Genomic DNA, 14,641 nt, shown 5'->3' with positions numbered 1-14,641 from the left:
TGTCCTTCCCAAGCGCAACCTGATCGCAAGCATGAAAGATCAGAGTTGTCTTTTATCTCAATGTGCCAGTCAGCCCTGAAAGACCTCTCCACGGAAGCCCATTAATTCGGTCAACTTTCGCACCCCTTAATGGTTTGCATATCCTATATTGATGTCCGCCGCTAGTGTAATCAAGCACACTTAGAGGATAATTGCGCCCTTTGCAATCAGAGAGATCAAATGAAGTAGTTAATCGACGGAAAGTAGCTCCAATCACCGTGTACACACAGCCAAAGGACAGTTAGGCGACTTGAATGTCAAAGGAAAAATAGTGCGCCTTTAGGTAAGACCCTTCCACTGTGCCAAACTTTCCCAAAAGATCGTAAAAATGGGAGAATGTGTCCAGACAACAGATACAGTTCAATCATAGGATGTGGTAATAAGGAAAAATGCTATATTAAATCATAATATTTGCGAGATATGAGCGCAGATTTCAGACTATGTACAAAAGGTAAGTAGCCTTGCATGAGCGGCTTGTGCGAGCCAGAACGGTTCATAGATTTCAGACCTTTTTACCAAAAATAAGCAATAGGGTCCGTGTCAACTGCTCGTCAAGCGTAGTCTATTAGAAGTTCTGGATTTGAGCAGCTCCACAATTTATTCTGTCTGAAATGTGAGTAAATTACTTTGGTGCCAATTTAATCAACATTTGGCTACAGTAACCAGTTGACAGAAATGTGGTATTGGCTACAATGCCATAATAAGCCAGGAGTTATCCTGAGTTGTATCCTAATGGCATCCTTTATTAAGTATCGTTTAAAGAATGAGGTCTCCAGGCAGGTGATGTGCGCAATCCCAATAGAGACTTGTTGATCAAACAAACATTGTGAACCGAAATCCTGGCGGGGCGGTTGCCCATTTCCGTACAGTGGAGCTCAGGATTTTAAGCGCCTTTGAAATTCCACCCTCCGCCTTTGTTGTGTGCGGCGAGGGGCGGGAATAAATACAGACCCAAATGTATAAAGAGAACATCGCAGAGCCATGCGTACCTCAAAATACCCTACTAACAACAACCTCTTGAGACTTTGTGGTAGGATACAAGACTTACGCGGACTTTTTAACAATACATTTGACGGATTTATTTATAAGACCGATCATTTACATAAAGAAGAAGTATGCCTCATCTGTCAGTGCTTCGTTTTATGGCCGTGTATCTCATGCTGTTTGGATACCTTGGGGATGCTTATGCCGGGGCGGTTTTACTGAACTCTAATGCCATCAAGAACTTGCCTGGTGGCAACGACACGGTTAGCCCGAGCCCACGCCCGTCTTCACCAGATAGCGACAGGCAGAAAGCAGTCGTGGACACTTTGCAGGTAAGAAACCCTACCAGAAAGCTCTAGGAGCTGTGCGTAATACCAACACTAAACCAATGCCCAAACGTTTGTTGGACACGCTACCTTTGCGCTTTTACCGAAATGCGTTCTGCATTTATGTTCCAATGGAAATACATATTTTATTATGTCTATTTATCTTAGCTTATTTGCACATATGATGATGAGTGTGGGACCGATGAATTCTGCAATGATATCCGAGGCGCGTGCCTCCCATGCCGAAAGATCCGGAAGCGGTGCGCAAGGGATTCAGTGTGCTGCGCTGGGAACCGCTGCATCAACGGTGAGCTCAACATATCCACATGTTACATGTTGTTATCCTTTCAACCATTTTCAGATGATGATACTTTTAATTCATGCGATGTCTTGTATTGAATTTTAATGATGTGGTAAGAGAGGTATTGGGAGTACAACAATAACTTATGGATAAGAATGTTGGGGTGTCATGAGATATTGTAATTATCTTGAAACCTTTATTAGCGTTTATTGATAACGTGTACCTTTTCCCTCAGGTGTTTGTCAGGCCAGTGATCAAGATGCTGAAGCTGTAGTCACTACCAGTGTTGGGAATAGCCAGAACAACACCATGGAACACCATGGCAAGAGACTGCCTCTGCCCCAAGGTCAACCACAACATTCTGTCAAAGGTAGGTGTGTATTACACACGCACACATGCACACACCCACACAACAAACACTACCCATAAAGATTCTATAGATTTGTCCTCCCGACACTGTCCACTTCGGACTAAATTTCCATTGAAAACATAAAGCCAAGGGGTTTGAAAGAAAACATTTCATTATAAAAATTCCAGCTTTGAGGCCTTTTCCGAGTTTCCAACAGAACACGTCATATTTACCTCTCTCTTCTCTCGCTCTTTCTCTAGGTCGGGAAAGTGACAACTGCCTGAGGTCCTCTGACTGCTCTGAGGGTCTGTGCTGTGCACGCCACTTCTGGTCTCGTATCTGTAAGCCGGTGCTGACGAAGGGCCAGGTGTGCACGCGTCACCGTAGGAAAGGTGGCCATGGCCTGGAGCTGTTCCAACGCTGCGACTGTGGAGGTGGTCTCTCCTGCAGACCGGAGAGAGGAGAGAAAGACCCTGGAGTCAGCAGAACCGCAGACCGGAACCTACACACCTGCCAGAGACGCGGACACACACACACCCTGAACATACACACTGCCTAAGATGCTGACACACTGCCCATAACCTACACATTTGTCAGAGATGCTGGCACGCACGCACGCACACACACAGACACACACACACACACACACACCACCTGGAAAGGAAGAACAGATTCCAGAGAAAAGTGATACGCTCAGAGGGATGCGATGGTGTAAAATGGACCAATCTGATTCCCCTGGATGCTGGAGGATGCCGAATAAGGAAGTTGTCATTGGATGTGTCTTGGAAAGATCGATAGGTCATTAAAAATGGCAGAGTTGTTTTGTTTCTCTTTTTATGAAACTAACCTTGATTATTGCAGTAAATTACTGTATTGTAAATACTATACTGGAGGTGGTACTTAACTGAGCTATTGAAATCTGTCAACACCAGTATGATAAATAAGAACACGGTGCTGCGTGGTTCGTTTCCAATATTGTAAATGTGTACACAATGTGATTTATATTGTTAATTACTGTTTAATGTAAAATGTATATTTGTTTTATTTACTTGTAAAAAAAAAAAAGTAAAGATATTTGTTTTATTAAAACATTATAGTAACCTGACCCATGTTGTAAGTGTGGCTGCTCGAGTTCTACAAGAAAAAAGCTTGTTTGTCTGTTTTACAATGGTTGTCTAACAATAATCTAGTATTTGATATTGTGATCCGGGGGAAAGGTGCAAAACAACCCATATGCCAATAGTTTTTGACTCTATTCGTCCCAAAATGATGTCCAACAGCTTAATGATTCAGTCAAGCTCTCCAAAGATAGGAGGTAGGGAATGTTTTTAGCATTCCAAGCTAACAACCACCCCTTTTGGAGAGCAAGAGTTATTTAGGCATGCTCTTGGTAGCATTTAACTCCTAACCCAGTCCACACAAATCAGTGGTTAAGACTGGAGAGTTCGAATTTTTGGCCCAGCTATCCTGGTCATGGTTTTTACACATACACACACACACACACACACGCACACACACACACACACACACACACACACACATACATACACACACACACACACAAACGTAACATCAACTATCACAAAACAACATATCTTTGTATGGGGGCTTGACCATAGGAGAAATATCATGGTGGTGTGGCACAGTCCTTGGGCCATGCATTGCTTCCTGTAAAAAAAACACACCTAGTCATTAAAGACAGAAACACTACAGCAGGGGACTACAAAGACAGTAACGCTGTATCCAATGAAAATAGTCTATGATAAGTATCCCAGTGTCCTCCTTGGGTCTTTGGTGTTTCTGGCTAACTTCTAATTACACCTCTCCTAGCCTTCATGTGAAGCTGAACAGAACATAGAGATAATGTAGCTACCAGCTAGCTGAGCTTACTCTCTAATTACTTTATCTAACTCAGTCTAAAGAAGGATCATGAAATGGGGATACCACACGACTTAGGTTTGCTGTGATGCAATGCAAGTGTTCTTCATGCTCACTGCACGGCAGGGACACACCGCATTTCCTGCACTTGTGCAATAACATATAAGCTTCGACCAAACTCTACCTGCGTGTCTCTAATTAGGACAATGTGGATTACATGATGGCAAAGGAACGACTGTGTCTTCTGCCCCAGCCTAGCAGACGGATTCCCATGTTACATCCCAGTGATTTGGATCAAAGGGTGGCAAAGGGAAACATTTGATTTGTAACCATGCAAAGTGCCCTCTGCAACCTTTCATGTCACGGCCATATACAGTACACTATGATGGTTAAGGATGGATGTTTATACAGTATCAGAAGTGATTTGACCCAGGTCTTTAAGCTCTTTACATTGTTTGGGGGTAATTCACCATATCCACTGCAAATGTAGCACCCAATCCCAGTTGTGCATGGCAGTTGGCAGACTGACAAACACACAGATGTATTTTACATCAAGAAGTAGCCCATGCTCCTATTCAATGACTGCCAATTCCTGTATTGTGATCATAAAGCTCCAGCATGAGCTAAAGCATGTTTGCTGGGGTTCCTGGAATCAGTGTCTCTGCAGAGCCACTCATAATTAGGCTAACCACACACTCGCACATCCCACTGGCATGTCCTAGGAGTGGTAAATTATACATGAGTAAAATACTAACCAAACACCAGTTATGCTTCTAGGGCTTTGAGATGGCTTTATTATGACCTTGTGTTATCTGGAAGTCTCAACATTACCATAACATTTATTGATCTTATCGAGAAGATCACAGAATCGCCGCTCCTGTTTATGACGTGCACTCGGATTGTAATTTCAATTGACCATAAAACCATAACACTGATGATGGCCACCATTGATAAGTCTGTTGAGTTATGTGTATGTGTGTTTTCAATTTCCCCATATCAATTCCAAATATTTAATGAGTTATAATAACACACTGCCTACTTGCGTTTATTTTCAAGCTATATTCAAATCTCTCATTTCACTTTTAGATCTGATAAGCACAATAAACCATTTCACCACTAAAGTGGCCGGTGTAACCTTCATTATTATTCTAAAAGGTTTGCAAAACATCCATGACAAGGCTATATAAACAAATGTGCAGTGAGACGCATCACAGATAAAATACAAAAGAGATGAGGCTGTGTACACATCGATAATACCTGCTATTCTGTCACATGATAGGGGCATGTATCTGGGGAATGTGGATCCTGATCAAAACAAGTTCTTATCAAAACATTTATCCCAGGGAGGTGTTATCATACTGTTGGTCGCTGGCACGGTTTGCCCCATATAGAGGCACAATGCACACTATTCATCTCAGTGAAGTAATCGCAGTGACTATCTGAGAGATTACGCAACAGGGGGACTCTCCCTATCTCTGGGAAATTTGTAATTAAAAAGGTACACGTCATACTACACAATGCTTTGTGTGTTTGACCGTCTCATTTGAAAACAATTGAGTCCTACTGATTCAAATTCAAAATGATTACGATGGAGTCTTTCACACAGTGAGGAAGTTGGATTGGGTACAAAAAGGTGTGTCGTAGACTGCCCTCAACAGGTCTTGTTGATTGCTCTTGTTCCTCAAAGGCCATGATGGGACCTACACTTTCCCCCCACAGTTATAACAGTCCTAAAATAATGGTAATAACTAACTAGTAGTGTTGTAGTATCTCAAGTGGAGTAATGGCTTTTTTTAGTTATGTTACAGTGATGCAGCTGGTTGCCTAACTTTTTGCTGTGGCAAATTAGAATCCATTGGTTCCATTGAACAGCATGGAATATAATATACTTCCCATCATATGTATTTCTTCCCAATCTGTTTCTCTTAGTCATAGTGATGTCTGCAGGTCTCCTCATATGGCGGCCAGGAGGCTCGGCATCTTTCTGTACTACCCCAAGAACGCTGCTCTGGGCTGGCTCTCCTGGGGGGCCCCTGGGTGTCTGGTTTGATCCAGGCTGGTGTTCCATCCATCTGTGGCCGACGCCTCCTCTGTGGTCTCAGGTCTGTCCCACTCTGATGATGTCATGCTAAAGGACATTTAACAACACATGTAGTAAACTTGAAACAGGAAGGGCAGGCATATTCTAGTGATTTGTGGACCCTTTTCTGGCAGATAAATGGATTTCATTGAGTTGAATCACATGTGAAATGTCAGAGGCTGTCTTGACATTGATATAAGGAGCATACATGTCTTGAAGAGAAACTACCAGCCATACATTGTAATTTGAGCACTCCATTTCCAATAAACACATTTGCATTGCACTTGATGCTTTTAACTTCTTTCATGGCTTTCTTATTTATGTCAGCAAGGGAAGCCTACTATTAAGTGCTATCTTGGCACGTGTTCAGTTTCGAATGTCTCATACACCTGTGTTCTTCAGGTGGATTCAATTCGTCGTCTCTTTCTTCCTGATGTGCCAGTATTCCAGCTCGGCCACAGATGGGTCCCATACACTGCAAACAAACAATATGCCCATTGTTTATACAAATAATAAGCCAATATGCCATGTCTGCCCTCTGTGCCAGACAAGCACAGCAAACAGATGCTCCGGGGGGCTAGGAGGGGGGCTAGGAATAAAAATGCCTACTCTACATTATCCCTGATCCAGAACCTTTTCTGTTGGCAGCCAGAAAGCTGGCATGAATGCTGCTGTATAAAGTCTCTCCGAGCCACAACCACGTTGTGCAAAGCTGTTTCACACGTATAATTTACTCATTATTTGTACATTTTTCTATGTAAAAAGAGATTAGATTAATTGCAATGGCAGCTATGCTGGAAAATCAACACTGACAGAGAAAAGAGTCATTACTCAGTAAAAATGAAAGCTATGCTATCATATAATGTTCTAATTGTGTAGACCTGTGGAGTGGCAGTGTTCAGAACAGCTGACTCAATGGCAACATATAGTTAATATCCATCCGTGACACAGACACATTTGTGGAAGGCCTGAAGTAGTGTGAATCGTCAAAAATGCAATGCTTGGCAAAAACCGGTATAAATGCTTGTCAGTAGACAAGTGACCATAGCTAATTCAGTATGCTCACAGGAGACAGAGAGCACTTCCCCTGAAACAGGAAATAGGTGTCTCTGGACTTTGTTTAATAACAGAGTTTTGGAAATTAAATTACGAAATCCTTCGACCGACAGGAGATGTCTGTCTACATCCCCTCTCTCTCCCCTATCTGTCGGTCTCTCCCCTGCCTCCCCCTTCTCTATCACACTTTCTTTCTCTCTTACTTTCTTCTCTATACCTCTGCCTCTGCCTCTCCCTCTCTCACCCCCCCCCTCTTTCTCATCTCTCTTTGCCCTCTCCCAGCACATGGAACAATATAATTCCCCACCTTGCCTCTCCATCTCCCCACTCTCCCCCTAATACCTATCCCCATGCCTCTCCCTCTTCACATCTCTTTCTCCCTCCCTTTCTCCCTTTTCCAGGGAAATACAGAAAAGATGGAATGTCACTCCTCACCCTACCTAGTGTCAGTCCAGTATTATCAAAAGAGCAGAGCCCCAGAGCAGCCTCCTGAGCTCGAAGGGGAAGCATCCTATTAGACAATAGTACAGTAATGGCCTCAGAGGTTCCCCCATCGTCCCATTAACACACTGGAAAGGGGTTGCTGTGAGTTTGACATTACCTAGTGGTTAAGTAAGTTATCGTATTTCATATTGCAGTACAACTACTGTAATCTAAATAAAGTATCAAAGCAAGCATTGTGTAATGACACACAGCAAAATACCATTGAATTGACGGTATTGTACTGTAAAAACTTCCAGACTGGCAGCGACTACAGGGCAAAACAAACAAATAGAACATTGAAGAATGCTCAACCATTTAAAGTGTAAGGCTTGCTGCCACTCCAATCTGTCCCCTTTACATTGTAAATTGATGGGGCACGACTCCCTCCATCCCTACACCCCCCCCTCCAACCCCTTTCAGGCACTCACCTAACCCTTTGATACTCCTTTCCTCCCCCGCTCCATTCCTCCTACCTATTAATGCCCCTGTTCGTTTTGCCATCAAAAGACTGTCTTTAAGTCCTTCAAAAAAGGGGGTTGGAGCACAATATCATTTGCGTGAGGGGACTTTACAAAGGTAGAGTTTGGTAGAATAGAATGAAAAGGGAGACGGCAGTGCTCTGGTGCCTTGATCTCCGTGAGGGGTAAATGGACTGGATTGTCTTGGCCCCTGCTGGTGGGCTAAGCTGTGACAGAGTTAGTGGCAGGGGGTTAAATCAAAGGTTGGGTTATCCTCACTGGGTAATCTCCAGCATATTAGGACGTTGTCTAAATGTTGATTCGTTCACACCAACATCTGAGGGGACTTGATGAGGTGCCATAAGGAACACTCAATAGACTGTCCACGCCCCTAAAATAGTCAAGTTCACCTCCATTAGCAGACATTCTGACATTCTGATATTCGTAAGACTTCTTTTCTCTCTCTCTTTCCTTGGTGAACTTCAAGGACTATGAACGTAAAATAAAATATAAGCATTGTATTTCACTCAGCATCATCCTCACTCACAGTCCTTACTAGTTGAATCATACTCATAACTAGGGCCCTACGGTTTACTTGACCACATGACCTGACCAACACAAACTACAGATGTAGAGTATTTCTAGTGAAATCCATATAGTCAGTACAAACTCAGGGCCCTACTCATAACTGATCCCCGATGGCTTGCATGCTGTGTGACTGTTCTGCAGGTTTACAGTGACTGAGAACACCCCACAGCCGTGCCATGGAGTTGTGTTGAGGTTGCAGCCTGTGTGTGTTCCTCCATTGTGGGTGGGAAACTTTACATTACTGTCACTCTCACGACTGATGTGAATAACAGGACATAAATCACACTAACTCAGCCCTGGACTCGCAGCTTGGGCTGAGAAACATGGATTTACACTGATCATGCATGCCACCCCCTCCTTATGTTGTTGAGCGTGGTGATGGGAATGGTTGGCACAATTTGAGAAGTTATGGACATTGCAATTATTTGTGATGTTCTCATGCTGCTAGGTAGCCACCCAAATGGCCAATTGATACCAGATTTCAGATAAGTTATTGTTGGAATCAAACTGTCCCTACATGTCAGATGCTGTCCCAGAGATGTCTTAACTCTCGAGTAACCCCAAACCGTTCCCTTGGCTCGAACTACACAGTCACATCAACTCTTAGCCAAGCACCAAATCCTCCAGAATCCTTGGTGATATTTTTGGACCTATTCTGAAATTCAGAAAGCCATGGTGATTAAGCAATATTAATACTTTGGTTAAAATGATAACTACTATTGTTGGTATCAGCACATTCCTCAGTGCATGCATTTGACCATCGCATTACACATATTAAATCTCCATTCAAGAGCTCTTCTATTTTGTGGCACCCTGCATTTAACTGACAACCCCAAAACAACACTGGCAGCCTCACAAATGTTCCATTTAATTTAAACTGTGCTTTTGGCATTCAGACGATGATAAACATCTGTTTAGAGCAGGGTGGTCAGCACAATCCAAAACCGCACCACTTCACTGTCTCCCTCACAAACATAAACAATCACATGACATACTGATGTTGCAGGGAGTACTGGTATTCTGAACACATACTACATTTTAGTGATGTGCGGCAATCTCCAACATGCCAATTAATTTCTGTCCCACTGGTCTACTAATTACGTAACTGCTGTCACAGATCTCTGGACAAGTTCTCTTCAACTTTAATTACCATTCCACGAAGATAAAACCTATGTTCACTAAAAACACAAGCAACACTAGGCCTGCAGGGAGTGATCTAAGCAGCTGATAGGGCGCTAACTAGAACCCTTGATTAGCAAGGAGCTAACTAGAACCCTTGTGCATGATGTTTTAATTCAACATAGTGCCCCCCCCTCTCTGTCCTATCACAAATCTTGTCTTTTAGTTATCTTCAAACTACTGCTCTTGTCCTTCAGCTAGAACCCTTATCATATATTGATTATGTCTCTTAGATTAAAGGACTGGCTTTCATTTCCACAAGAATGTGCCCCCCTCTCTGTGTCCATATGGAAACACTTCCCAGACAGATTGGTTCTGCTTTCCTTTGGACCAAGTCCCACTGGTCAAAAGAGGACTTGCAATAACTGTAGCTGTCTTATGTGTCCATGTAAACACTTAGAGGACATTCTAAACAGGTTGCTTTGCTAATTCTCATGGTCAATCGTAGACATAGCAACACCAATTATGGTGTTATTATGGATTACAGTAGCCCACCAACAACACAGGAACTGTTGTCCTAGGGTGGAAAAACCTGCTTATGGAAAGAAAAGCTGGCCATCACAATAATTTATTCTGCTGAACAACCTTAAAAGGACCATTCTTAATGTGTTTGTTGTGTGTACTAAACACAAGTCATATTTAGTACAGGTATATGTCATACTCAACAGCTATAATGCAGCTATAAAGCACATCAGTTTTATCGTTTTCAAAAAGTAATTTTGATTACTCCAGGCAATACATTGAACTGGTAAATGCACCCCCAAAACCTCTCCAGACATAATACCATGTGCTGAGAGGTAGAATTGCCTCAATGTGGGTTACACACAAATTACGGACATTTTGTCTCGGGGAATAATCACTAATATGCCGCTGTTGTTGCCTAGGCTGCCAGTCCCTGGGTCTGAGTTTAAATGTTGTTTTTTTCTCTCTCTTGGCTGTGTGGTTTGCAACAGCTTAATCACAAGCCACAGGAATCCCAGTCATTTTGATAGGAGTCATACAGGAGGCTCTCATATGTAATACTGTTTACGGGACTCTTACATCTAGCACATTTTCTGTATGCATGGGAAGCAACTTTAAAAACATGGTATTTGTTGACAGTCATACATGGATAAATACGAAAATATGAGACTGTATAGTGAAGACATTGAAGACAAATATGGTCGTATAGGGTCAAGATCCACCCAGAAAAAGATGGAGATACAGTGAGGATGAGCGGGAAAGAGGGGCAAGACACTGCAAGACACTGCAAGACACTGCAAGACACTGCAAGAAAATGAAGGATACAAATTCCCATACCAACCTTAAAAATGACAGTTCCAAGAAAAACACTAAGGTCTGGTAGATAGCTTTGTTCACTGGATGTCCAACATGCTGACAGCATTACATGTAGTTATCAGTAAGAGACAGATTCCAGAAAATCTGAGTGTCATCTGACTGATCACAGTACACAGGTGTTTCCCATCCCTTCCAAACAACCTTGTTGACAAAAACAACAGCGTTTACAAAAGAATGTCAAAAAGCCAGGGCCCACTGCAGTTAACGCCTCAGTTTCACGTTGGCTGCCCCATTTCAACTCTAATTGTGTGAGTCTGAATACCAAGTGTATGTTTTATTGAGCGTTCGAGCTGCTAGCCATCCAAAAGCGCCCACAAAGGAGGTTTTGAAACCAAGGCCAGTTTAAACACTCAAGCTTTGTCCTGCTCTGCATGTAATTTACAATCAATTTAATGCACTTAAAATGTGCTACTGTTGACTCCCATGGTGCACTCTAATAAACTCATTAACAGTACAGATGTTTTTTGTGTGTTCTGAGACTTAACAGTCAGCACTTCATCCATATTGACCCTAGGAGCTACAGCAGTCCCATTTTTTGACATACATTAGATGCTGATTCCTTTGGAAAACAAAACTCATTTGGAGAGGCCTGAGCCAGTGTTTTAATGTTTGGTTAAGACCTTTGATCAAGACTGCTCTCTCTTGCTTTCCCTGTCCCGCTTTCTCTCTCGTTCCCTGGCCTCTTCCCTTCCCTCTTTCACTCTCCCCATTCCCTCTCTTTCTCTGAAGCCTCTTCTGTCTCTTGTTGCCTTCCTTTCCATCTCCCCTTCTGATCTGCTGGAGACATTGCATGACATCTGTCCCCTTCTCCTCTGAGATCTGTGAATACGTACAGAGGAATGTGTGTCCTTCCTGACATTACAACTCTATAGCCTAACAAGAGGGGAGGGGGAGGAAGAGAGGAGGATGTCAAGATGTTAAGAATTGTTTGGAAGCTGGAGAAAAAAAGAGAGGCCTTTGTGGTGGCTTATCTGACAGGATATGAAGAAAATGTGAATGGCTTTGGCATTTGGCAAAATAGTTTCCTTCAATGGGCATTCACTACAACCGATGTTGGCTAACAAGAGGCGGAATAAACATCTGAAGAGTCCCTCAAAAGCACAGAGAGAGAGAGAGAAAGAGAGAAAGAGAGAAAGAGGGAGAGAGAGAGATAGGGGAAGGAAGAGAGAGACAGAGAGAGAGAGAGAGAGACAGAGAGAGAGAGCCAGAGGGTGTTTTAGAAGTTCCGTATTTTGCTAATTGCGGGGGATAAGATGTAGCAGTTTGCCGGTAGTTGTGATTACTATCAATGGAAGCGATTGAACAGATGTTCCTGTGCTGTTAGTGCTGTTTGAAGGCATCATTCTTTCCAGCTCCTCTCCTGAGGATAACTCCAACAACAGCCTGCCTGCTGGAGCTTTTCTAAGGCATGAGGGAAGCAATTATCTGGCTCTGCTCACAGGGCAGGGGGTAGTTAGATTGGGGGTAGTTTAAAATGTCAGTAATTTCAAGTTAACAGAATTTATGATTTGATGAAATCCTAATTGAAAGTCAAGGCATTGACTCCAAGAATGACTACTTGTTGTAGTAATGTCTGTAGACTACCACCCCAAGACCAACCAAAATTCCAAATGAAGGTGAATCATCCTCACGGTGACACACTCAAACACGCACACACAGCACTGCTTCCTTCCTTCCTTCTGTGTCCGTGTCCTTCTCTTTGTGAATGAGCTCTATCACGGCCTCCTTTCCTGATGCAGTGTAATTGAAGCTGTTGTATTACAGGGCTGGCTGTCTCTCTGCCGAGACACATCCTGAAGCAGACCCATGCAGTCTCTGTCCTCTGATTATTAGCTCAGGAAGTCCCTATGATGTATTAACACTCTAATGAGAGAGCTCTACTCTTATTTAAAGTGTTTTATTAAGATTCCTGCCTTTTTGACCTTGTGATGCTTATCCAAAACACATAGTTTCAGGTCCTGGAGACTCCTGTAGTCCTATATTCCTGTATCCAAGGGGTAACAGTGGACGCTTGTTTCCAACGTCACTCTCGGTGTCCCAATAACTTTGAATAGCTTAATTCCTTGCATTTCTCCTTGGACTTCATGATGACTTTGTCTGAAAGGACTTGATAGATGTTAGCAATATAACAATTCTTAGATTCCAGCGGTCATGAATGAACAGAGATGCATAAGCACTGATAAGTGAGGACTGGCCTGGTGCACCCACTTAAATCCTCTCAGATGGGAAACAAGGAAGGTGGCCTGTTCAGCAAAAGCGTCATGCATTATCTTGGCAAAGGAGAAATGTTCACTTACAGGAATGTAAACAAATCTGTGCACAAAATTCGAGATAAATAAACTTTTTGTGCATATGGAAAAATTCAGGGATATTTTAATTTTAGTGTTTTTTATACAGTATATATATACTGAATAAAAATATAAACGCAAAATGTGAAGTATTGGTCCCATGTTTCATGAGCTGAAATAAAATATCCCTGAATTTTTCCATATGCACAAAAAGTTTATTTATCTCGAATTTTGTGCACAGATTTGTTTACATTCCTGTAAGTGAACATTTCTCCTTTGCCAAGATAATCCATCCACCTGACAGGTGTCGCATATCAAGAAGCTGATTGAACAGCATGATCAAAACACCTGCACCTGCACCTTGTGCTGGGGACAATAAAAGGCCACACTAAAATGAGCAGTTTTGTCCAACACCACAATGCCACAGATGTCTAAAGTTTTGAGGGAGCGTGCAATTGGCATGCTGACTCCAGGAATGTCTACTTGCGCTGTTGCCAGAGAGTTAAATATTTATTTCTCTAAGCCCATAAGCCACCTCCTAAATGTAGTTTAGAGAATTTGGCAGTACGTCCAACTGGCCTCACAACTGCAGACCACGTGTAACCACGACAGCCCAGGACCTCCACATCCGGCTTCTTCACCTGCGGGAACGTTCTTCACCTGCAATACCAGCCACGCGGACAGCTGATGGAACTGAGGAATATTTCTGCCTGTAATAAACCCCCTTTTTGGAGAAAAGCTCACTGGCTGGGCCTGGCTCCCCAGAGGGTGGGCCTGGCTCCCCAGAGGGTGGGCCTGGCTCCCAAGTCGGTGGGCCTATTGTCACGACTTCTACTGAAGCCGGTTCCTCTCCTTGTTCGGCAGTCGACGTCACCGGTCTTCTAACCATCGCCGATCCAAATTTCATTTTCTATTTGTTTTGTCTTGTTTTCCCACACACCTGGTTTTCTTTTTTCTTTTTTTGTTGTTGAATTTTACCCCCTTTTCTCCCCAATTTCATGGTATCCAATTGTTAGTAGTTAATATCTTGTCTCATCGCTACAACTCCTGTACGGGCTAGGGAGAGACGAAGGTCGAAAGCCATGCGTCCTCCGAAACACAACCCAACCAAGCTGCACTGCTTGGATATCCCTACCGGCCAAACCCTCCCTAACCCGGACGACGCTAGACCAATTGTGCTTCGCCCCACGGCCTTCCGGTCGCGGCCGGCTACGACAGAGCCTGCAGTGCCCTAGACCACTGCGCCACCCGGGAGGTCCGTGGTTTTCATTCCCTCATTACGTGTTGTGTATTT

At 43.2% G+C, this 14,641-nt stretch overlaps 1 protein-coding gene across 1 annotated transcript; it reads left to right on the top strand.

The window, feature by feature from the left end:
- Positions 1-1,005: 1,005 nt before the first annotated feature.
- Positions 1,006-3,104, top strand: LOC112253429 (dickkopf-related protein 1). The gene is made up of 4 exons (XM_024425405.2): positions 1,006-1,355; positions 1,518-1,656; positions 1,886-2,020; positions 2,260-3,104. The coding sequence occupies exons 1-4, from the start codon at positions 1,155-1,157 to the stop codon at positions 2,556-2,558; spliced, it is 774 nt and encodes a 257-aa protein (XP_024281173.1). The 5' UTR covers positions 1,006-1,154; the 3' UTR covers positions 2,559-3,104.
- Positions 3,105-14,641: the final 11,537 nt, after the last annotated feature.

This window comes from Oncorhynchus tshawytscha, linkage group LG06 (assembly GCF_018296145.1).
Source record: "Oncorhynchus tshawytscha isolate Ot180627B linkage group LG06, Otsh_v2.0, whole genome shotgun sequence".
NCBI lineage: Eukaryota > Metazoa > Chordata > Actinopteri > Salmoniformes > Salmonidae > Oncorhynchus > Oncorhynchus tshawytscha.
Note: the sequence above shows the minus strand (reverse complement) of the source record. Positions and strands in the feature narration are given on the sequence as shown.